Raw genomic sequence first — 25,983 nt, 5'->3', positions numbered from 1 at the left:
CCTTTTGCCATTTCAATGCAGCTTCAAAGGGCTCTACGTGATCCCAGCCCATGAATAGCAAAACGATCGTCATTTTCTTAAAAAAAAAATAAAAAATTTATATACTAATGTATTGCTCTAGACTTCACACATTACAAAATCATGTTGCAAAAGGTCACACGTGACATAGGCAGAAGTACCGACCCACTGTTTACAAAGCGAACGTACAAAGAATGTCAAATGCCCTTTACAAAACAAGGTAAAACAGCAATGTTGGAAGTTGGAAAGTTGGAAGAGAAAATGAGATGGTGTTTTTCCCCCTACCCTACCGTTTCAAACCGGACACAGATGCACACAGATCAATATCCGTGTGTGACCTTTCCAACATGATTACGTAATACCTAAAGTCACGGACGCACATCGCAGAGCTAAAGCAAGATGAGCATTTGTGGTTAAAAAGTATACATTTTTTTCTTTTTTTGATAGCCGATCGTTTCACTAGATAAGTCCCTTATTCCTTGTGCTGGGATCATGTAGAACCCTGAAACTGCAATTTGGACCTTCAACCCACTGGCTCCCTTTGAAGTCCACTATATGAAGAAAAATCCTGGATGGTTCCCCTCAAAAACCTTAATTTATTTATGACTGAAGAAAGAAAGACATGAACCAACCCAACCCTGTTCCTGAAGGCACACCAACAGTACACATTCTGCAATCTTACGTTTCAGGTACAAGTCTCTAATAACGCAATGAGTTGAATCGGGTGTGATTGGGAAGAGTTAGAAAATGTTCAGTCGGTACAATGTACAAGGTTGAGGAACACTGGATTAAGAAAATAAGTGTACCTGAACACATAATATTTACCCCATTTTCTATCTCCAGGCTGGAGCAGAGGAACAAGGTACTTCAGGGGGAAGTTGCAGGGCTCCGCTCAACTCTGGAGCAGCAGCGGCGTTGGGTTAGCGTGGCTGAGATCAAGATGAGAAATGTGGAGCGAGCCCGTGCAGACGCTGACAGACGGAATGCCACTCTCCAGCAGGAAATGGAGCAGTTCTTTGAAACTTTTGGCGAGCTTAATGCAGAAGCGAGGAAAACCAGTCGCATTGTTCAGAGTTTTTAAAACATTCATGTGCTGTGATACAAATTCAACCTTAGCAGCATATTAAGCTTTCATTGTTTTAAAGCAGTGTTTTCCAACTCTCATCATTGAGTTACCCTCAATAGCAGGAACGGGCAAACTTGGTCCTAGAAGGCCGGTGTCCCTGCAGAGTTTAGCTCCAACCTTGACTGAACATACCTGAAGAAGCTAAGCAATAACTATAGGGCTAAAAACAGGTAGGATTTATGAGGGTTGGAGCTAAACTCTGCAGGGACACCAGCCCTCCAGGGCCGAGTTCGCCCAAGCCTGCTCAATAGCATAATTTTTGGATGTCTTTATTATCCGATACCTCCATTCCAAGTCTGGAAGTTTCTACCAATTAACTGATGAGTTAAAATAGGGAGACATGAAACATGTTCAGTGTCAGAAGGTACTCCAAGACCAAGGGAAAAACCAATATTAAAAGTAATAACTACAGGAAAAACAGGAGTCTGTTTCAGGGCTGTAGAAATGAGGATGCGTTCCTGAGGGAAACCAGTGCCCCACTTTCAAGTACAGTTTCTGTTGCCTGAACGACTGTGCAGACCAGCATGTTCAAAATAATATTAAAGCCAAATTTTTGCCATTTAAGTGATCAAAGACAATGGAATGACCCAAAAGTAAGCATGGATGCCAAATTTGAGAAAAGCTATTCTAATAAAAACTAGACCCTATGGATCCTCTTAAGATAAATAAGCTCAGACTTATAAAGTCTCTGCCCTGGATGGGGGTCACTGTACATTTTATTTAATTGTGTCCGGTGTAGGTAACATAAGACACAGTCGTACCTTGTACACAAACATACTGTTCATACACTGAATGCATTTGTACCATATGAAATAAAACATAAAACAAACATTACTTTGAGCTTTTTATTTGGCCAGTCGTAACAGATGTTTTTTTTTTTTTTTTTTCTTTTTCACAGAGAAAAGAAGTATCACTCTATTATTGTAGATAGAGGATCATTTAAGGTTTTGCATATGTTTCAGACAGGTTTGTGATTTGGGTAACTCCCATCATAGCCCACTGATGGGGCACCCATATGTAGCACAACAATACAAAACACATGAAAGCTAAACAGACATTACTAGCACAGAGCAGTTAGATATCTATTCCTTTTACAGGATTTGACTGATGACCATGAGAACTGTTTTCTTAAGGCCAACTCACACTGGACCAACAGACAAGACAACCAGACACATTAGTTTTGTCGGGTGACCATGTTACCCCTGTCAGTGTCTGTTTCTGCCAACTGAAAATTTGAAATCTGTTTTTTGGGTTGTGGACTGTCCGAGAAGTACAGATTACATACTGTAATCAGTTGGCTGTCGGCATGTCAGTACAGTGTGAACTGTCCTTCAGAAAGAAGTAAATGAATATCTAAAAAGTGAATAATTCTTCAAGTCATTACTGATTCCACCTCTAGTGAGAGATTGTCAGTGACAAAAACACACTGTTGTTCACAAACACACACCCCATCTCCCCCAAAGGGAAACAGATACCTAAAAGAAGAGAAAGTAAGCCCTTGAGAAAGTGTGAGCCAGCTTTGTTCATCATCTTAAAGGTTTCAGTTCCACAGATGTCCATCACTAGTATTCATAACAGGAATCAACAAGTCCACAACAGTGAAACTAATGTGCATGAAGGCTCCGAAATAAAAATGGAACACAATGCACTATTGCGTTGTTGTAATACATTATCACTGTGCTAACAGTAAAGTGAAGCACCAAAAGAAATCTCACAAGCTCAAGAACCAGGAAAAGTGGCATGGTAGCAAACAATCCAGAAATTGATTGTAGGTACATTACCATCAATCATTTTGTGATCTCCAGGCCAAGCCTTAGAGATGTTGATAGTGAAAAGCTTAAGGCATGAAAGTTATGGTGATGCTAAGTTCATTCGCTAATCAATCTACAAACATCCCGTTTCAGTCCGTCTTGGAGAGCTTGGAGGCACACAAACTGAACAATTCACTCATATTATCCTCCAGAGGCTCTCCAATCATCTTCTACAACCAGAAGACAGGTTTCAGCAATGTATGGGATGAAAAGGGCTTTTGTTATCATGCATAAGAATGAATGTAGGGTACAGGACACATCACCATACATATCTACAACACTGGAAGGAAAAGAAACCAGGATTGATTGATGCTGAGGTTGATGAAACTGGATGAAACTGATGAATGGTTGGGTTTCCATCCTGAATACCACTGCTAAAGAATCACAGAGTTCAAAAGAAATCTCTAAGCGCATGGCTACCCACAGTTTATAACTGATTTGCAAGCCTGCGAACAGTAACCTAAGGCTGAAGAGACTTATATAAAGGAAATTCAATTATATGGCCTTAATAATCCATATAAACAAGCGTTTCACTGAAAGACATCTATAAGAGGAAACCGATGAAAAATCCGCTGACAAGTCTGTTTAAAAAATAAAAAAATAAAAAAAAGGAAAGAAACCATAAATTTGCTTTGTACAACATTCTTATGGGCTTTTCAAGTTTAAAGAGATTAGAAAAGGCAATGGTTTGCATTAGCTCATGCAATTAAATGTACAATCTTACGAGATATGATCTTACGATCATGAACTTGTCAGCGGTGATTAATTACTCTTGGAATGAGGAACAGGGGCTTTGATTAGGATGTTGCATCCACATTTTTTCATTCAATATCTAGATGCAGGTTTTTGTTCATTTTAAACAGAATATGCTCACTATGTGCAATTTTCTTTTTTAAATCGATTTCAAGTTCAATCTATGTAGTTTTACAGTACATATGCTAAAGCATATTCAAAAGCTGTAAAATTCTTTCCACAGCACAAAGAAAGTAAAACTGAACATTTACACGAAATCTATGTACGTATATATACACGACTACACCCTAACCAACTGAAAAGCATCATTAGGTTCTCTTTTAAAATGGGTGTATGGTGACTATGTACAGAGGCAGGCACTATTGTTCTGTTTCTACGTGTGTTTAGGCGTATTTCAGTAATCTGTAGTTACATTGTCTGTCTAGTAAGTGTTCTTTGTTAACATCATGCAGCAATACTTGTAACAGGAACTCATTCCAAAGGGGCTGACTAGCAATAAAGTTGTCCAAGAATTTATATCTGTGCTTCTTTTAGGTGATGAAATGAATGGTAGTAAAAGCTACATCGCACAGAGAGAGAGAGGACAGTAATGACAGGGATAAATCCAGATATTACACATGCGGCTGCAATAATGCCGTTAGATGAATTAATATTAGTTCACATGAAGTGAAATGTGAATGCATTAAAGCATAAACCTTTTACTTATTATTTACCCATTTATAAACTGAGTTGTTTTAAAAATCTAAAATTAAAACTGAAGATGCAATTAAACAAGAAGTGAATAATAAAGATTTTTGATGAAACGCGACAGTTGGTGTGTAATCTGAGCTTTAGTCACAACAGACGTGTCTAAAGGCTAATATTACACGAATGTCTGTATATGCAAGATGGGACAGGGAAAACAGCCCCTTAAAAGTAAGAGTGAAGGATTACGAGTGTAAACTTGAAGCCGTTTGAACGTGCACCCACAGTTCTCTTCAGTCAAGACCACAGCATGGCCCACACAGGTGAGGGAGAGGGATGTGACATAAGCGAGAAGACGGGGAGGTGGAAGCCACTCGAGTCACTCTTCTAACGGTCCTGTGAGGGTGTCGATGCAGGAGCTGTCGGTGTCTGAGGCCAATGTCTGCTCCGTCGACATGGATGAGATGTCATTAATAGAGGATGACTGGGAGGCAGTGGTGCTGCTGTTCACCGTACCGTCTATTGCACACAAAGCAATGCATTAAAATTAGGGCCACCAAATGTGCTAAAACTTATGCATTTAATTGTTTGTAAGTTACAAATGATTTCTGAAGAATATGTGTTTCTCTGTAAATGATGGTAACCTTTTTAAAGATGCATTCTTTAGCTAGCGTTAGCATTACTGTTCTTTGTGTCCTTTAAGTATCAATACCACAATGGTGTTAGGAGATGCACTGCCATCTACTGACATGGATCAGCATTTTCAGTTTTATGTAAAATACTAGAGAATTTTACACAATGGTCCAATACCTATTAAGTATGGAAGCATATGGGTAGCAATATTCAATCTGAAATGTAATATGCAAAATGACAATGCAATATGTAAAATGGCAATGTATTTCTGTATTTAAATGTACATTTTCCCACACATACACTGACAAAAATTATAAACGCAACACTTTTGTTTTTGCCCCCATTTTTCATGAGCTGAACTCAAAGATCTAAGACTTTCTCTATGTACACAAAAGGCCTATTTCTCTCAAATATTGTTCACAAATCTGTCTAAATCTGTGTTAGTGAGCACTTCTCCTTTATCGAGATCCATCCACCATCCACCGTCCATCCACCTCACAGGTGTGACACATCAAGATGCTGATTAGACAGCACAATTATTGTACAGGTGTGCCTTAGGCTGGCCACAATAAAAGGCCATTCTAAAATGTGCAATTTGACTGTACTGGGGGGGGGGGCGCGTTGTTCCGGGGGGGGGGGGGAAGGGTGATGGGGGTGTTGCCTGACACCAGGATATTTGATCATTTTTACAAGTTTAATGCTTTGTTTATGCCAAAACAAAGAACAGAGCCTCTGCTTTTAAAACAAAAACCCATTTTATTCTAGCTTCATGCAATCTTTTTTTACAGTGCTTTGCGAAAGTATTCATACCCCTTTATTTTTTTCACATTTTTGTTACAGTGCTGCCTTATGTTAAACTGCTTTAAATTACTTTTCCTGCATCAATCTACACTTCATGCACCATAATAACAAAGCAAAAACAGAACTGTCACAACTTTGTAAATTTATTAAAAATAAAAACCCTGAAATAAGTACATTCATACCCTTAACTCAGTACTTCACTAAAGCACCTTTAGGTGCATCTTTTTGGTTATGATGCGACAAGCTTTGCACCTCAGCATCTGGCAATTATCTGCCATTCTTCTCTTCACCACTTAAGCTTTGTCAGGTTGGATGGGGGCAGATGTACATTTTCAGGTTTCTTCAGAAATGTTTGATTGTGTTCAAGCCCAGGCTTGCTTGCTGGGCCATTCAAGGACATTCACAGAGTTGTCCATAAGCCACTCTTGCTGTGTGCTTAGGGTCATTGTCCAGTTGGACGGTAAACGTTCCGTCCAGTCTGAAGTACTGAATGCTCTGGACTGTGTTTTCATTAAGTCTAAATATTTTGGTGAATTAAGCTTTTCTTCTACTCTCACAAGTCCTTCAGTCCCTGCTGCTGGAAAACAGCCCCAAAGCATGAAACTGCTACCTCCATACTTTACTTTTGGGATAATAATCTACAGGTGATGAGCAGTGCCTTGTTTCTTTCAAACATGATTCTTGGAATAGAGGTTCATCAGAGAATCTTTTTCCTCATAGTCTGAGGATCCTTTAGGTGCTTTGTTACAAATTCCAAGTGTGTTTTCATGTGTCTTCACTGAGAAGAGGATTGAGTCTTACCATTCCGCCATAAAGCCCAGATTGGTGGAGTGTTGCAGTGATGTTTGTCCTTGTGTAGGTTTCTCCTATCTGCACATATGATCATGGAGCTCAAATACTGTAGAGTGACTATCAGCTTCTTGGTCACCACTCTAACCAAAGCACTTCTCCATCATTGCTCAGTTTGGCCAGGAGGCCAGCTCTAGGAAGAGTTCTGGTTTCTTCAAACTTCTTCCATTAAGGGTAACAGAGACTACATGCATCTGTGAACCTTCAATGCAGCAGAATCTTATTCTAAACTCTTCCCCAGATGTGTGGCTTGATGCAATCCTGTTTTTGAGCTCTACAGGCAGTGTTTTTTTTTTTGTTGTTTTTTTTTTTACCTCAGCTTGGTTTTTGCTCTGATATGCATTTTCACCTGTTAGACCTTTTATTAAGACATGTGCCTTTTCAAATCATACCCAATCAATTTATTTTGCCACAGGTTAACTTCACTCAAAGTGTAGTAACATCTACAAGCAATATGAATGCTCCTGAGCTATTTTTTTCCAGTCCCAGATAAGGGTATGAATAATTCTGCAATGTAAACATTTAAGTTTATTTTTAATAAATCTGCAAAGATGTTGAAAACCTGTTTTTGCTTTGAAATGATGGTGTATAGAGTAAAGATTGATGTGAGGAAAAAAGGAATTTAAAGCAGTTTAACATAAGGCTACAACATAAAACGTGAAAAAAAGGGGTATGAATACTTTTGCAAGGCACTGTATAACACATCCAAAAGTTGCACAATCCTATACCACGTCCTTGATCGACATTTCATTCAGTAACTACTGGCAGTTTTGATTTATATGCTGTTTAACACTTAATGATTGCATTATTTTACATATGCATCTGCTGGTTACTGCTGCTTCTTCGCCATGTTTTGATCCAGACATTCAATACTCTTTGAAAAGATGTGTAATAGCGCCTCCCTCCAAACCAGTGAAAACACAAAGCTAGAAAACTGTCAATGGCGGGGAAGTGTCTCATAAATGACAAAAATGTCTGTAAACATTTTAAATTAGCACCAAATTGCTAAATGCACCTTTAACCACTAATTTTTAAATAAATAAATCAGACTTAGAATAGGACTTTTAATGAAAGTGAAGGTATTTGTTTGCTTGGTATTGGTAAATTTCAACCAATTAATCTGGATTTTTTTATATATATTTATATTACAAAGTCAAAATACGACACAGTTTCTGTCAGTTTTCCCAGTACTCATTGGCTAGACAGAGACAGACACATCTATACACTGTTTTTACATTTACACAAGTGACTCACCTAAACACTCCTCTTTCAGCACTCCGTTCTTGTTCCTCTCCTCCCAGTCCATTACTTCTTTATAAATCAACTCTGTAGTGAGGGACAAAACCCAAGAAATCATAAACAGAGTTTTATGTCTATCCATCATTTTATAAATCACTAGAAAATACTCTTCATCCCTTCAGCAGACATTTAGAACACAAAGTTCTAGGGTCAAGACTCCAAAACTCCATTACTTTAGAATAAATGAGAATGCAAATGATCTTGAATAAATTCACCACAGTAATCATTTCTGCTGTAGGCATTTATTTTCTACAAGACGCTTATAGCTCAGCAGGAGATAGTGACAGCAGAGGGCGTTTGTACCTTTCCACTGTTCAATGCTATGTTCCCGCTCCTCCAACTGCTTGTCTGATATCTGCGGAGGAGGCTGAACACATAAAACAGTCATTATACATTCTAGTCTCAGGAGAAAACCTCCTTGGCATCGTAAATGCCCTGTAAAACACTTTCATCTGGACTGGACAGTACAAAGTAACATAAAAGGATAGGGGTGCACTGACCGCATCGGCCTCGGCTGGGTCGTACCACACATGGATGTAAGGGTGATTGAGTGCCTCCTGCACAGAGATGCGGCTTTCAGGGTCAATTACCAACATCTTGGACAGCAGGTCTCGTGCTTGACTTGCTACATTAGGAATGATGTAAAACGTCACGTGTCAAAGAAATTGTTTAAAGTATAACATTAAGAGAGTACAGCAAAGAGAAAGCAAAGTGAGACAGCAAAAAAAAAGGGGGAACAGATGTGGAAATGCCTTACTTTTGATCTTGTCATGCTCAGTCTCTGAAGGGAAGGCCCAATCAGGAAAAAGCTCATTAAAACTGACTCCAGGAAACTGGGGTTTGTTCATCACATAGTTTCTTACAGTCTCCATCAAACGGTTCATAAACTCCAGAGACGGGGTTCCCAGAATCTCTATCACTTTATTCCACTGGTCAATATCTGAGATTAACTCAGTTAAGGAGATCAAGGCCAAAGGGGATAAATTCACATAAAACTAAAAACAGCTTTCTTTCAATGGCTAGGACAGACACACAAGAGTACAAGAGTAAAGAGGATACGATCAGTGCCCTGGAATATGACACTTCCTTTGACCATCTCACCCATGATGCAGCCCACCGACCAGATATCCACTGGCAAAAAACAACCAAATATTAATACCAAAATTTTATTTGGATCCCTCCACTGACTTTCAAGAGAATTATGGACAAAGAAAAGTTTTACCATTCTCCTTATATTTCATGCCCAGGATGACCTCTGGTGCTCTGTAGTACCTGGTTACTACGTAGGGTGTCATCATGAAGTTAGTGCAGGCGGTTCTGGCCAGCCCAAAGTCTAAGATCTTTAACGTGCAGTCAGATTTCACTACTATGTTACTGGGCTTCAGATCCTGAGGGGCAGAGATGATAGTTTCATATTGTCATGCTAAAAACCATCTCACACGTTGATATATTGATGCTAAAATGATTTAGAGAGAACAGCTGGTGATGTGTCATGTTGGATTTTGTCTTCACTTAGTTAAAGAAAACATTTGGTACACACCTTGGGATACAAATGAAAATAGTAGCTGGCTATTTTCCAATGCACACACTAAACAAACGGTTTTCTTGAAATGTTAATTGGTTGGTCCACCCCTTAATTTGCAGTACATATGAACAGCATTGTATAAACAAAAAGAGCACAATAATATATGCAGACACATTATATACAAAATGTTTCACATATGGGTCATTCTACAGAAATGTCCACATTTTAAGAGGTCTTAAAATGTATTTTTTTCTAACATTTAAACTTAGACCACATTATTAGATTACCTTTTGACTTAAATGCACATAAATGACAGCTTAATGATTTTTTTTTTTTAATCTGTTTGTGCATTTATTTACCCATGAGGAAGGTGACACCAATGACAGTACCACCAGTGACAATTTCATGAAAAATGCATTTTACAAAATGGCTGCTGCAAAATATCAAACCACGTGTTGTCAATCATGGTATACTCACTAAATTAAGTAGTTTAATCCATTTGTACTCTAGTTTTTTGCAATTCCCTAAGAATAAAGCAGGTCAAACAAGTGAGTTCAACATATGAAATCATGAGATAAATGAGAAAGTTTCTGATAACTGAAAAGAGCCAGTGGACTTAATCATAGGCATTTCTTCATAGATCTTCAGGAAATAGGAAGATGTAAGTCAAGTGATGTCATCAGCATGATTTTTATTTCAAAATAAATGATTATTGTTAAACTGTAACACCAGTGACAGGGCACCACTATTTTCATTATATATTCTATAATATTTATTCAGCATTTTGTAATTTTTATGCTATTTACATCATATATTTGATAGTTCTGAATACACTGTTGTATTTTAAATTGTAGAACACCTTAAAATAAAGCACTATCCCTGTGTACATGGCTATGGGGACGAGCAGTTTTGTGGTGCTTGGAATTCTATATAATTAATTAAAAACAAATATTGCCACATTGATGGCTCAAGGTGTAACTGTTCAAATAACATATTGTTCCATTTTAAAATATAAAGAAATTGCTCAAGTGTTTTTCCAAGTATAATATTTCTAAGGCTAGGGACAGAAAAATGGGCATTTCCATAGAATTAACCTTATATCACTTAAACTTTTATACATTTAGAAGCATTAATCAAGCAGTATAACACATGTTTTTGCCAGTAACCCAAAGCCTCATATTACAACAGTTAGTATAGCCCCACAGAGTAAGGTTATTATAGTTTTGAATTTAGTTTAATTAGATTTTTTTTTCTTCTATGTTCAGTTTAATTTAGCATTCATTAGTTTTCACATTAGTTTCTGAGTTTGAAAAAAAAAAAAAAAAGTTTGTTTTATTTTAGTTTTTTAGTCTAGTTTTAGGGATAATTCACCCAAAAATTTTAATTCGGTCTTTAATTACTCACCTTCACGTCGTTCCTAACCCGCAAGACCTTCGTTCATCTTCGGAACACAAATTAACCCTTTAACTGTCACCATCAGTTACTATACTGTAAACTATACATCGTTGGAAAGGTCTAAGACTCCTAAACAGATATTTTACCATATTTTTGTGATAGAAATTATGTAGGAAAAGTAATAGATTAATATGTCAAGAGTGCAAAAAAAACAAAACAAAAAAAAAAAACAACCTACATCATGAGTTCTCACCTGTCACAAAAGACTTTGTTGCCTTTTTCCCTATCACGTTTTAGAAATCATGAGAAATTATATATCAGTTCAAAACTTAATCTCAAAATTCATCCTTTGAAAGGCATTTTAAAATCAGACATCGCATTACCATGGAAAATGTACATCAAAATCATATTAAAAAATGTTTTCATTCATGAATTATACAATTTTTTGTCTGGATAGTGCATTTTTATGTCTGTTTTAAAAAAATGGGAGTGACAGTTGAAGGGTTAAGATATTTTTCAGACCAAAGCAACTGACACGTTCAAGGCTCAGAAAGGTAGTAAAGACATTGTTAAAATAGTCTGTGTGACATCAATGGTTCAGCCTTAATTTTATGAGAAGCTATGAAAATACTTTTTGTGCACAAAGAAAACAAAAATAACTGAATAACTACTTTATTCAATAATTTCTTCTCTTCCGTGGAGCCGGTGTTCTGACATACAGCATCCATGTCTTAGTTCACTGTCTGTATTGTATATTCTGGTTCAAATAAGTAAGGGTGGACAAAAAATTGCAAGTCATCCTCTCTGTCGAAATCTTCAAACATGTTTACGAAGACTGTTTTATGTACACTGTGTGCCTTTATTCATCCGGGTTTTATGTCAGAACGCCGGCTCCTGCGTCAGCAGCTCCACAAGAGCACACAAAAACTATTCTCATAGCTTCATAAAATTACGGGTAAACCACTGATGTCACATGGACTATTTTAACATATACTTACTACCTTTGTGGGCCTTGAATGTGGTAGTTGCTTTGCTGTCTAGGGTGAAGGGTCAGAAAGCTCCCGGATGTCATCAAAAATAGCTTAATTTGTGTTCTGAAGATGAACAAAGGTCTTATGGGTTTGGAGAGAGAGTAATTAATGACAGAATTTTCATTTTGGGTGAACTATTACTGTGTTCATGACATGGCTCTCTTAAATGATTGAATCTGATTGGCCAATGACAGCATTCTGTGGTAACATATTTTAGCATAATGACTACTAAATTATATTGGCTTACAAAATAAAATAATCCCACTCAAATCCATATTCCAACTACATTTAGGTAGCCACGTTAATACGTGGGATAATTTCCTTTTTAATTTTATTTTATTCCAAACGTTTGTAATTTACAGAGCACCAAAAACTAAAACAAAAAGTAATGGTTAGTTAACATTTGTTTTTATTTTCAAATATTTAGATTTCCTAATTATTTTAGATTTGTTTTACAGACAAACAAAAATTTACAGATAATGTACTCACCCCCTTGTCATTAAAGATGTTCATGTCTTTCTTTCTTCAGTCGTAAAAAAAATATATTTTTTGAGGAAAACGTTTCAGGATTTTTCTCCATATAGTGGACTTCAATGGAGCCCCCAAGCTTGAACTTCCAAAATGCAGTTTAAATGCAGCTTCAGGTGGAAGAAGGGTCTTATCTAGCCAAACTATTGGTTATTTTCTACAAAAATGTACAATTTATATACTTTTTAATCTCAAACGCTCATCTCGTCTAGGTCTGCCTGTTTTTTCCGGTTCATGACAGTTAGGGTACGTCGAAAAATTCCCAACTCATTTTCTCCTCCAACTTCAAAATCACATGCTGTAACGTTCTACATCACTGCAGAAATACCGACCCATTGTTTACAAAAGGGAACATGCAAAGAAGACCCTTTAAAATAGGTAAAATTGCGATGTAGGACGATTTTGAAGTTGAAGGAGAAAATGAGATGGGAGTTTTTAGACATACCCTAACTGTCATGAACCAGAAAAAGCAGTTCAGGCAGACCTAGACAAGACGAGCATTTGAGGTTAAAAAGTATATGAATTGTACATTTTTGTAGAAAATAACCAATCGTTTTGTTTAGAGCCCTTTGAACGTGCATTTAAACTGCATTTTGGAAGTTCAAACTCGGGGGCACCATGGAGATCCATTATATGGAAATAATTCCTAAAATGTTTTCCTCAAAAAACATAATTTCTTTACGACTGAAAAAAGAAAGACAAGAACATCTTGGATGACAACGGGGTGAGTACATTATCTGTACATTTTTGTTATGAAAGTGAACTAATCCTTTAAACTGACATACAAGCTGGTAATAAGAGAACAGAGAACATCTCACCCTGTGAATGATGCCAGCTGAGTGTAGATGTCTGATGCCACACAGGATCTGGTAGAGCAGGTAAGACATCCTCTCATGGTCCAGGTCCATGTGAATCACCTGACAAAGACTAGCGTCCATCAATTCCATCACCAAGTACCTGAGAGAAACCAAGGAATCAGATTCTTCAGAGTTTCCTGTGCTCATGTACAACTTGATTTATCTCTTACGTATCTATACATACATAGTACTAGCTAGGATATAACAACCCCACATCCCAAGCTTAATACTTTGAGTCAGCAACACTCCTATAAAACACAGCAACAGAATTGCTGTTGTCAGGAGTTGTAATTAATCTTGATTTAATAACATATAATTTTCTATCCTAAAGCTATAATTATAACATGCAGCAGTAGGACAGCCTAATTCATCAGTTCCTCTTGAGAGTGCATTGTGGTCTCAGCAAAACTATGAATGTTAATAACAACACAGAGGTTCCAAAGGACCAATACACCCTACGGCCATACAAACTTAGCTTACACTAAATGACAAGGTCAGCATAAACGCATGAATTTATAAACTCTGAACTTACAAATCCTGAAACTCTTCCAGTGACTTCTGGGGTGTGAAGACATTAAGCAAACGGATGATCTGGAAGGGAAAGAATGAGAAAATAAATCTATACATAGCTAATCTATATATAACAACCAGCTTGAAAACAAAGGCCAATGTCTCACTACCTGGTTTTCGTCATAAGCGACCTTCACTGAACAATTAGCAGCTATCAAATGAATAATTTAATCAAATAAGCTTACTGCTTGCTGATTAATCAAAGAGTGCTAAAGGTAAAAAGGTCATGTATTACATTTACACTACTGTTCAATTACAAGTCATTATATAATTTTTGTATTTTCTATTTGTGACCCTGGACCACAAAAATCACAAAAGTCATAACTTGCATGGTACACATATGTGTTGCAATAGCCAACAGTACACTGCATGGGTCAAAATAATTGATTTTTCTTTTATGCCTTTTTAAAAATCATTAGGATATTATAGGAGATGTCCACTTCCAAAAAAAAATTCACATATAATGTACTTACCCGCTTGTCATCCAAGATGTTCATGTCTTTTTTTCTTCAGTCGTAAAGAAATTATGTTTTTCGAGGAAAACATTTCAGTATTTTCTCCATATAATGGACTGATATGGTGCCCCGATTTTGAACTTCCAAAATGCAGTTTAAATGCGTCTTCAAACGATCCCAAATGCGGTTGTAAACAATCCCAGCCGAGGAAGAAGGGTATTTTCTAGCGAAAAGATCAGTTATTTTCATTTAAAAAATACATATAATAATAATTAATAAATACATATAATAAATAAATATTTCTTAATCTCAAACACTCGTCTTGCCTTGCTCTCCCTGAACTCTGTATATTCTGGCTCTAGACAGTTAGAATATGTTGAAAAACTCCAATTGTATTTTCTCCCTCAACTTCAGAAATAATTTCAAAATCATCCTACATTGCTGCAGAAGTACCAACCCAGTCTTTGCAAAGTCAACATGCAAAGAAGATCAAACACCCTTAACAAAAAAGGTAAAACAGTGATATAGGACAATTTTGAAGTTGAGGGATAACATGAGATGGGAGTTTTTCGACATTCCCTAACTGTCATGAACCGGAAAAAAACAGTCCAGGCAGAGTAAGACAAGATGAGCATTTGACATTAAAAAGTATATAAATTGTATTATTTTTATGAAAATAACCGATCGTTACACTAGATAAGACCCTTCTTTCTTGGCTGAGATCATTTACAACCACATTTGGGATCGTTTAAAGTCGCATTTAAACTGCATTTTGGAAGTTCAAAATCGGAGCACCATAGCAATCCATTACATGGAGAAAAATGCTAAAATGTTTTCCTCAAAAAACAATTTTTTTTAAGACTTAAGAAAGAAAGACATGAACATCCTGGATGACAAGAGGGTGAGTACATTATATGTGAATCTTTGTTTTAGAAGTGGACTTCATGTGCCATGAAGATATTTCGTACATTTCTTACCGTAAATATATCAAAACGTAATTTTGATTAGTAACATGCATTGCTAAGAACTTCATTTGGATAACTTTAAAAGTTGTCTCAACAAACCATACATCAATACAAAGCTTATTTATTTATGATGTGTAAATCTCAATTTTAAAAAAATTGAACCTACCCTGGTTTTGTGGTCCTAGGTCACATATAAGCTATTATTAACATTAATTGCCAGGTAATTAAATTTAAATTCACTCTAAACCTATTTTAACTGTATTAAAATAGAGTGGACTGAAAATTGATGTAAAGAAAAATATCAATATTCAAATTTACAAAGCTTACTGTTTTAAATGACAATTTTTAAAGTAGTATACAATTTAAAATTTTTAAAAAGTGGCTTGAAATATACAAACAACCTATTTTGGATTCAAAATATAATATTTCATTATTTAAATTCAAGGGTAATAGTGTTCCAAGAATTACATCTGAATTTAGCTCATACTAACATCTTGTTTATGTGGTACTTATGTTCTTATTTTTGAACTTCATATTATTTTGTCAGCCAAAATGAGGCATTCAGTGGCAGGAAATTGGAGAGAAATGTCAGAGGTAGCTGTTGAGTCCATCACCTCTTTGACATTCTTAACCGGTAAATGTGACAGAGCTCTGACATTCTAGCAAAAACAGCCTGTAGGTGTGACAGCCATAACCAAAACTGAGCAGAGTCAGTTAGTGTGACACAGCCTTAAAGTGTACTTCTGAATGGAACAGTGCATTGTTAAAGGGACGTACGTTCTTGTGATTAACACATTTGAGCAGAACCAGCTCTCTGTACGCCCTCTTTGCATGTGTCTGGTTCTGAAAGGGCCGGCTCAGTTTCTTCACAGCGACTGGGATGCCAAGAACGTTGTCCAGAGCGGAGCTTAATGGGGCAGAAAAATGGGCACACTGACATGATCACAATCACCATTGTAGTTGCCATCTTTGCTTCAAGCATGATTCACATCCATATTTATGCATTTATAATGTCTTATTACACCTCAAATCCCATTTAAATGCCCTTTTGTATGTCATTTAGGGCTGTCAAACGATTAATCGCATACAAAATAAAAGTTTGAGTTTGCCTAATATACGTGTGTGTACTGTGTGAAATTATTATGTATATATAAATACACAGAAATTAATGTATATATTTAAAAGATATTTGTTATTTATGTACAAAATATTTGTATTTATATATAATATAAATTATATAGAAATTATAATAAATACATATACTTGTAAATATTTCGTAAATATATACATGAATGTGTTTATATTTTTATATACAGAATAATTACACAAAGTAAACACACATATATTAGGCAAACTCAAACTTTTATTTTGTATGCGATTAATCGCGATTAATCGTTTGACAGCACTAATGTCATTACGGTATCAGAATAACATTACAGCAAACAGTGTTTAGTGTCCATCTCCTGCGCTTGGGTAAACAATTTAGACATGCAGCTAGCTGTAAAATCCCTCTTATTACAGCAGCTCTAAACCAGGGATCCAAATCTCTAATGAGACATTCAGGTCAATGACAAAAACACATCTGCTGCACTCATGACAAATGGAGACAGGCGATGCCTAATGGGATGATGACATCATTAGTACAGAGGGAGATAAAACTCTGTTAATTCCAGTCGCCCACTCACCAGACGATACCCTGGGCACCGGATCCGATGGCGCGGAGCTGCTGGTACCTTCTGAGCACCGTAAAGGTGGAGTCACCCACCTGCACGCTGTAGAACTGCCCCTCCCCCTCAGTCATGGCTCCTCCCACTGAGTGCCTCTAGACAATTCAAACCTGAGAGAGAAAGGGCACAGTAAATGAGAGTGATGAAGAGATGATGTGAGATGTAGCAGTGATGACTGCATACTGAGCTCACTCCCCCGTGTTTACTGTGCCGTGTGTGGGGGATGACATTGCCAATGACTCATCCAAGGAGAATCAGATATAATGCATAGCCATACTGAATGACACCGGATACCTATAGGATGCCATTAGAGAGTCAAGCCAGTGATCAAGCACAAAGATAAAAGCCATGGTCCACAGACAGGCCATTCTTAATGCATTTAAACAAACACAAAACCTACAAACAAATGTCTATGTTTTACAATTCCTCTAAGTGAAAAACCAAAGCTTATATCCTTCTCTCTCTTCTCTAATTAGCTACAGTTAATTACAGTAAGGGATTTGAACAAACCCCTAGGGGTGTAACAGTACGCAAAAATGATAGTTTGGTACACACCTCAAATTTAAAGTTATAGTTCGCTGTATGTTTTCGGTACAGCAGGGAGAAAACAACATTTTTTGCATTTTTTTAACAGTGGTTCCTTTAAATAGTACTTAAATAATTTGACTTAAGTCTGTTAAAACTGCATATCCAGTTTATGGTGCTTTTGTAGATAGAGAATAAAAGTGCTTACATTTTCGGATTTAAAATATTTTAGTAAAACGTGTATTTTAGTCTAATATTATTATGTTATTTCATTAATTACAGAAGTATTACATTCCTATTCTATTGCCCTCAGTCTGTTTGACATGCATGTGTGCACTGGTTCCTCATTAAAATGATAGTTCACCCAAAAATGAAAATTCTGACATTAATTATTCATGTTGTTCCGAAACCTGTAAGACCATTGTTCATCCTTGGAGCACAAATGAAGATATTTTTGATGAAATCTGAGAGCTTTCTGACCCTGCATAGACAGCAACGCAACTGATACGTTCAAAGTCTAGAGAAAGGTATTACGGAAAAGTACAATATTTTTGTTGGTTGAACCACTGACGTCACATGGAGTATTTTAACGACCTCCCTACTACCTTCTGGGCCTTGCGGGTCTTATGGGTTTAAAATGACATGAGGGTGAGTAATTAATGACAGAATTTTCATTATGAGTGAACTATACCTTTAAAGTTTGTGAAGTACAATGGAGACTTGCTTGCATAAGTATTCAAACCCTTATCTGGGACAGTTGAAATTTAGGTTGAACTCCACACTTCGAATGGAGTTAATCTGTGGCAAATTCAACTGAATGGACTGAAGAACTCGTCAGAGAAGAAGAGAAGCTCAATGCACCAAAATACAGATAGCCTTAATAAAAAGTCTAGAGCGTTCAGAACCTCAGACTGGGAAGAAGGTTCATTTTTTTTTCAACAGCACAATGACCCTAAGCACACAGCAAGAGTGGCTTATAGACAACTCTGTGAATGTCCTTGAGAGGCCCAGAAAGAGCCTGATCTTGAATCCAATCAAACATTTCTGCGAAACCTAAAAATGTGCGTCTGACCCCATCCAAGCTGACAGAGCTTGAGAGGTGAGGAGAGGAATGGCAGATAACTGCCAAATGCTGATGTGCAAAGCTTGTTGCATCATAACCAAAAAGACTTGCTGTAAAGGGGTTTCAGCTAAGTACTGAGTTACTTATGCAATATACTTATTTCCGTTTTTTTTTATTTTTAATAAACTTATGAAGTTGTGATAATTCTGTTTTTGCCTTGTCATTCTGGTGTATGGAGTGTAGATGTGGGAAAAAGTAATTTAAAGCAGTTTAATATAAGGCAGCAATGTAACAAAATGTGAAAAAAATTAAGCGGTATGAATACTTTCGCAAGGCACTTTATAGCACATCTCACATTCAGATCAACTTGGAACTGCTTGGTGTTTCAGGGCCTTAACAGCACACAGCGCTGTATATTAGATGTTTCTAGCTTGTAATGGGACCTGCTCAGATTGCACTACAGACAAGAATGATGCAGCAAATTTTGTGTGGTTAAGGTCATGAAACACCAAGCAGACATCAAAAAACTAGCTCCAACAAAAGAAAAAAAAAAAAAAACACTGCAAAGACAACAGCCAGCGGCCAACTGGAATGTGCCTGTGTGAGAGGAAATTACTCTCCATACCAGCAGGTGGGAGTAGTCTGTATTCAGATTTCAAAAAGAGAAACCAAACTGTGGATATACAAACCATAAACAAAGCATCTTACCATCTGTCCTCTTCAACATTTGCATGCTTCTGTCACTTTTCCTCTCTTGCACTAGTTTGCCAAGGTAAACAGCCAGTCAGAGTTATCTCTTACTCACAAACAGTCTTCCCAACCTATTCAACAACCTCAAACGGCCAAAAAGACACAGACGGAAACACACTGGAAAAACTACACTGACGCTACACTACACTAATACTTTAACAAAGTATTAATTTTCAAAATGATCAGATAAGTTACACATATACTAAAATTTTGGCCAATAAATGGTTGATAATAAAGTTATAATAACGTAAATAAAAATAAAAAATAAAACTAAAATTAATCATTTCAAATGCTATCTACAATGAATGTATTGCGTTTCATAATGCCGAATCATTGACAATAAATAAATGCCCCATTTTATTTCTGATATGCTTGCACTATTTCTGACAACAGGACAAATGGATTTGAAAAGTTCCCTTTTACGCATCCAGTGAAGATTGGCTCAAGCTGTTGTGGTGCATCAATGTGGCTGGGCTAGACACAGCACAATAATATTCTGAGAAACTGTATGGATCTAGTTACTCTTACTCTTCACTTCCTCTCAATATTTCACCAAGGTTTCCCTCAATTGTTTGCACTGATGCAAACAACATAATTTCACAAACTCACGGTGGGGTTTTGAATCTTTTGCTTTCCTTTCATGTCCTCTTTTTTTCTCTTTTGAAAGCACAAGCAGAAACTACATCACAGCAAGCACTGAACTTTGTCTTTTTAGAGATGCCTTTGAATATCAGAAATACCATGTTACCCTGTAAACAGGTTCTCCTGTGGGATTAAGTCTTTCTGATAGATCCTCCTGCTTTTTGTGCCATTTTTTAATATATATATATATATATATATATATATATATATATATATAAAAAAAAAAAAAAAAACTTGGATTATGAAATGCTCAAGAAGGCAAAGCAACATCCCTTGGTGACTCATTAATAAACAAAACCAAGCTAAGGTGCTGTGAAAAGACCACTTTCACATCAATAATAGACAACCTGGCACTGATATAGTAAAGAAAAGCTTCAACGAGCAGGGACTTTAAAATTGTTAAGATGATTCCTTAAAGCCATCAGATCCAATTTCACCATGGCTAAACATTATCTCTTTAAAGCGGGCCCAATAATCCAATATTGTAATGGAGCAGAGATGCAGCATCACAGTGTTTGGCATGAAAATTCAACCTGCAGTACCTGACACAGGAATCAATCACTGAAACATCACAATTTGATGCATGTTCACAGTTGGAACCTATACAATATGTTCCCCATTATGAGATACAACATGTAAAACTACACCACTATTAGAGATGTCACTATATCAGATTTTTCTCTACAATATTATTGTGGCCAAAGGTATTCTAATAACATCATTACATCATCGTATGATATTTACAGATTTAAAAAAAAAAAAAAAAAAAATGCTATCAGTCAAATTCATATTTACTTTTTTAGCCAGTGAATCGCACCAGTGCATCCAAAATGAATAATTACACTTAATGACAATCAAAAACTGATAAACTGATTAAAAAAAAAAGGATCCACAAGGCACAAGTATTTTTACTTTTGTATTTTCCAAATTCTCTATCTACAGCAAATTTAAATTAAGACAACCATGTACTGTATGAAACACAAACACACACATAGGTATTCATTTTGAGATAAATAGTTAATGAGAAGGTTAAAAAGGCTAAGATGGTAAAGCGTTCTTCAATAAATAGTGCCTTTTAAAAGTTAAATATCTCCTATTTAGTGTTAGATGATGGGAAAATTAATATAAAAACTAAAAACAGGCAGAAACAAGCACCCACACATAATTATCTAACGTCAACAGATACTGTTAAACAAACAAATAAACAAACAAAAGCCACTAAAAATGATCACCAATATATTGTGAATCCCAATTATTAATGCTCACGTTGTTTTATTCTTCACCAGGCTGTAACACAGCAGACCTAATGGTTCAACCTTTCGACTGCCATCACAAAGGTTACAGATTCAACGGGTTCACAAGAACTAGAAATATACTAGTACAGCAATCGCCTGCTCAGGAGGACTCTTCATGTAATTAATTACTGTACAGTAAGAAGTCATGGATGAAAAATACCAACTGTAACTGACATGTAATGAAGCACCTCTGTTAGTCTTGATGGAATCACCCGAGAAATTAGATCAGGGCTTCTCAAATGTCTTATGTGCTTATATACTGTTTACACTTGCACTGTAATGCACTAAGCGCGTTTATAGTTTCAACCTTGTTAAAAGAAGCAAAGTAACCAGAAATGCAAACTGCGACTATGTGATTAGCTATCTAAAGAGGAATTGGAGTTTGCTTGATCATGTCACCTTAAAGGAGAAGTCCACTTCCAGAACAACAGCTTACAAATAATTTACTCATCCACTCATGTCTTTCTGTCTTCAGTGGTAAAGAAATTGTTTTTTGAGGAAAGCATTTCAGGATTTTTCTCCATATAACGGACTTCATTTATGCCCCGATTTTGCTTCCAAAATGCAGTTTAAATGCAGCTTCAAAGGGCTCTAAATGATCCCAGCCAAGGAAGAAGAGTCTTATCTAGCGAAACGATCAGTCATTTTTTTTTTTTTTTTTTTTTTTTTTTTTTTCAAAAAATAAATATTTGTATACTTTTTAAGCACAAAAGCTCATGTAGCACAGGCTCTGGGATGTGCGACCTACGAATTAGTAATGGGTCGTTCTTGAACAATTCTTTCATTTTGAACGAATCTTCAATGTGACTCGGGAAGAACGGGTCGTCTCGGGGAGTGATTCGTTCAGTCGCGCATGCGCAACATCCTATTAGGCTCTGTACTGGAATTAGTTCACCTGTTTCGAGTCTTCAGGTTTTCCGAGTCGTTCGTGCATCTTATGGGGCTGTCGCGTGATGAACGAACGACTCAAACCCGAAAACTTGTCAGATAAGAAATGAGGTGAGCTAATCATAGACTAAAGACCCAGGTAAACATTGAATTAATCTTTTCTGTTTCTTATAGCATTATAGCTTTGTCTTGTTCGTAGTGTGATCAACATTTGTGTAAGCCTTAGATGTGTTAGGGAAGTAATACAAATCATTTTAATCATATTTTGCTAAAATAAACGAAATGACTTGAAAAAAGATTCGTTAATTTTGCTGAACGAGACTCAAAGGTCCGATTCGGTAAAATGATCCGAACTTCCCATCACTACTATGAATCACGTGTAAGTTCATCGTCTGTGTACTGAGTATGGCAAAAAACTCCATCTTATTTTCTCCTACAACTTGAGAGGAGGACATCAATGTACCTTTTTGTTTGTAAACAGCACTTACAAACTTATTTGCACTTTCTTAGTCTTCGTGCGTTCGCTTTGTAAACACTGGGGCTGTAGTTCCGCCTACGTTCTGCATGACCTTTCGACTTGATTCAATAGTACGTAGCATCGTGAAAGCTTTTGTGCTTAAAAAGAAAAAAAAAAAAAAAAATGTATTTTCCGAAATAAAAAAACATAGATCGTTTCACTAGATAAGACCCTTCTTCCTCAGCTGGGATCATTTAGAGCCCTTTGAAGCTGCATTTAAACTACATTTTGGAAGTTCAAAACCGGAGCACCAATGAAGTCCATTATATGGAGAAAAATCCCGCAATGCTTTCCTTAAAAACCATAATTTCTTCACGACTGAAGACAGAAAGACATGAACACCTTGGATGACAAGGGGGTGAGTAAATTATTTGTGAATTGTTGTTCTGGAAGTGGACTTCTCCTTTAATACATTTCTTGCTTGGTTTTGGCAGCACAAATCAAAAAGATTTGACTGATAGTATCACTGCACATATAAGTTATTTGGAAAAACTTGCAAAATGAGGTGTCAAAAGTGTTACAAGCTGGTGAATGAGAAAATAGTAGCTTACTTGGTGATAAACTGGATGTTCCTGATATTTTTAGTGAGCCCACAATTCATGTTTCTGCATGCAAATCCCAGTTTGGAGAAGTGTTGTTATAACAATAACAATAACAATTATTTAAAAATAAAATATAAAAAAACAGCCTTATGAAAGCAAGAACAAAACGCCTCCAGTCTCTAGAATTAACACCCAGTTAAAAAAATGTAACAACTCTTCTACACACATCCACAAACATCTATGCTCCGGCTGATGTATTCGGCAGTTCTTGTGATGCTACATGACATGAAAAAGCTTGAGCAACATGATGCTAGAACACACTCTCTCCACGGCCGTCCGGCTCTCAGTGGTACATGAGTCAGCTTGTGCCCAGCCTGAATTACAGTCATGCTGCTAGGCCATGCTGTGCTAAATCACAGTCAAAACGGCCTGGCCTGTTTTAGCAAGCTGCAGCCGACAGGACCACTAGCCTGAATTTTATCTCTGCCCAAGAGCTGTTTCAGGGCCATGTTTTCTCATACAGGAGAAAAGAGCATTTTTCAATACATCCCTGACCATTACGACTGAACTACATCCTGACATTCATGAAAAATGGGAGGATAGCTGTGGAGATATGATCTAGACAAAATGGTTTGAATGTTGATCAGTGTATTGTAACTAATATAACTAATTCTCTAACATATGTTGCAGTTAAAATGCATGAACAGTAGAGCAAAGCTGCCAGGTTCTCTGAATGAACTTCATTGTATGGTTACAATATATCAAATGCATCAGTCGCATTAGATGACAGTAAAAATGCATATTCTTATGTATACTGACTCAAAATATAGGTCACATGGGTCTATTATGAAAAGGCCACAAACAACACAATACAAATAAAAAAAGCTCTATATATGTGCATTATTAAAAGTATAATCAGTGTTTAAAATGGATGAGGATATCTTTTCTACATTAAACTCGACAGTCTTTTGGCACAAATGTATCTGTCAGTTGATTGAATCTAGTCAAATTAGGTGGATAACAACATGCACAGGTTGTGTGACTTGCCCTCATCTTGAACAATTAACAAATCTACAGATAAAAGAAAGGTACAAAAAATGAATAAACCTTTTTCAAATTTGCCAGTTTTATTCTATTCAGCCAGTTATGTTAAAGTTGCAATGTAACAGAAGCTACAACAAATATTTTCTTCTTTACTGTGACATCCAAGTGTAACAGACTATCAAACAAGAACATAAAATGTAGCACAGGGACTTGGTTCTATCCATCAGTTGTTGATTGGATTTTGAGATGTAGACGTCATTAATGTGAGATCACAAACTATATTGGAGAAGTTCATCTGACATTTTCACTGGGAGATTGGGTATGACATTTAGATTAAAAAATTTAAATTAACATACATGGACAAATCGGTTACAACAAGATAAAATGCACTTATAAAATAGATTGTGTAAAGTCTTACTTCATACTGACTTTAATAATTTTGCATATTGTTGCCCCTAAAGAGTTTATAGTGATATTATTAAATCAATACATTTAACTGTTAAAACCAGATTTAACCACAACTTAATAATAATACTCATTTTGTCACTATAGTAAGCAAGAAAAACACTATAAATAAAAAAGCATCTGCTAAATGTCAACTTGCTTCATTAACTTGCTAAATGTAGACCTTAACATAATATTTAACATATGCCATTATATATGCTCTAAATAGCAAAAAAATGAAAACCTGCCTATGTTAACTAGTGGAACTCACAAACATTTTCCCTATAAAAACAACAAACTTATTGTGATTAGGTCAAACTTCCTGGCAGGTGAAAAGACCACTTAATGGACACCACATATGAATTTGTGAGGTTAAATTATTGTGCTACTCTTGATCTGCAGTATGTCAACACATCCTTTCCTCCATCACAACACTGCTACTGACCTCTTTCAGATACCTGCCCTCTTCTTAACTGATATATACTGAATTGCATGGCACTTTATGAACACTAAAATCAAATCCAGTGAATGCCATGTGTAGTTTTAATGTGCAATACCACGTTTTCAAGTCGTCAGGTTGCTGCCAGGTTGGTCTCGCTCCATCACAGAAAGCTAGTTAGTCCTCCAATAGCAGCTAGCTACATCTAAGCGAAAGAGACACCAGCTAGGATATAAACAAATATATTTTCTGTTATAAACGCTAGTCCCATGCTCTTTAGCATGGCTGTGAGTCACACTTGTTTCGGCCTGATCCAGAGAGAGGCCAGAACTCTGCTGCAGATGTGTCTCCATGTCAAACTCCCGGCAAACTGCCGCTGTACGACAACATGAGCGCACAAACACGCGCTTTCGAGTCTTTCGTTCCTAAAGACATGAAAGCACGTGTTCATGGTCGCTAACAAAAATAAAGGACTGTCTGCGGTGGATGAATTTTCGCTAGCTCGCTGCGTGCTTACCTCCTCTTCTTCTTCTTCTTCTCCTCGCTTTCTCCAGTTCACTCCCATACATACATACACACGCAGGCACGCCAGCAAACAGATCCTCTGAACCGCGGAAGTGTCGGCGTTTATCGCTTCCACATTAAACACCGCCGGCCTTGATGATGGTCAAGCCAGATTTTCTTCTCTTTTAAGAGGCTTGACAATGAAATCCAGAATGTGGCATGACTGCAGGGGCGGAGGTTGGTGGGACAGTAATTTTTCGACGTCTCTCTCTCCCTCTCTCTCGCTCACGCTCGCTCTCGCGC

At 36.7% G+C, this 25,983-nt stretch overlaps 2 protein-coding genes across 5 annotated transcripts in view; one reads left to right on the top strand and one right to left on the bottom strand.

The window, feature by feature from the left end:
• Positions 1 to 2,035, top strand: part of si:ch211-247j9.1 (rho GTPase-activating protein 24) — a 16,523-nt gene extending 14,488 nt beyond the window's left edge. For all 4 annotated transcript variants that reach the window (XM_051092735.1, XM_051092733.1, XM_051092732.1 and 1 more), the window contains one exon: positions 862 to 2,035. In XM_051092735.1, the coding sequence (XP_050948692.1) occupies positions 862 to 1,099 (238 nt within the window). In that variant the 3' untranslated portion in view covers positions 1,100 to 2,035. The remainder of the gene's footprint in view (positions 1 to 861) is intronic.
• Positions 1,976 to 25,983, bottom strand: mapk9 (mitogen-activated protein kinase 9). The gene is made up of 12 exons (XM_051092736.1): positions 25,694 to 25,983; positions 16,986 to 17,137; positions 16,078 to 16,207; positions 13,843 to 13,901; positions 13,272 to 13,410; positions 9,197 to 9,362; positions 9,034 to 9,105; positions 8,732 to 8,914; positions 8,475 to 8,599; positions 8,278 to 8,341; positions 7,930 to 8,001; positions 1,976 to 4,911 (listed from the first exon to the last, which is right to left on the bottom strand). Exons 2-12 carry the CDS (start codon positions 17,099 to 17,101, stop codon positions 4,772 to 4,774), a joined length of 1,266 nt encoding a protein of 421 aa, XP_050948693.1. The 5' UTR covers positions 17,102 to 17,137; positions 25,694 to 25,983; the 3' UTR covers positions 1,976 to 4,771.

Source organism: Labeo rohita, chromosome 21, assembly GCF_022985175.1.
Source record: "Labeo rohita strain BAU-BD-2019 chromosome 21, IGBB_LRoh.1.0, whole genome shotgun sequence".
NCBI classification, from domain to species: Eukaryota; Metazoa; Chordata; class Actinopteri; order Cypriniformes; family Cyprinidae; genus Labeo; species Labeo rohita.
Note: the sequence above shows the minus strand (reverse complement) of the source record. Positions and strands in the feature narration are given on the sequence as shown.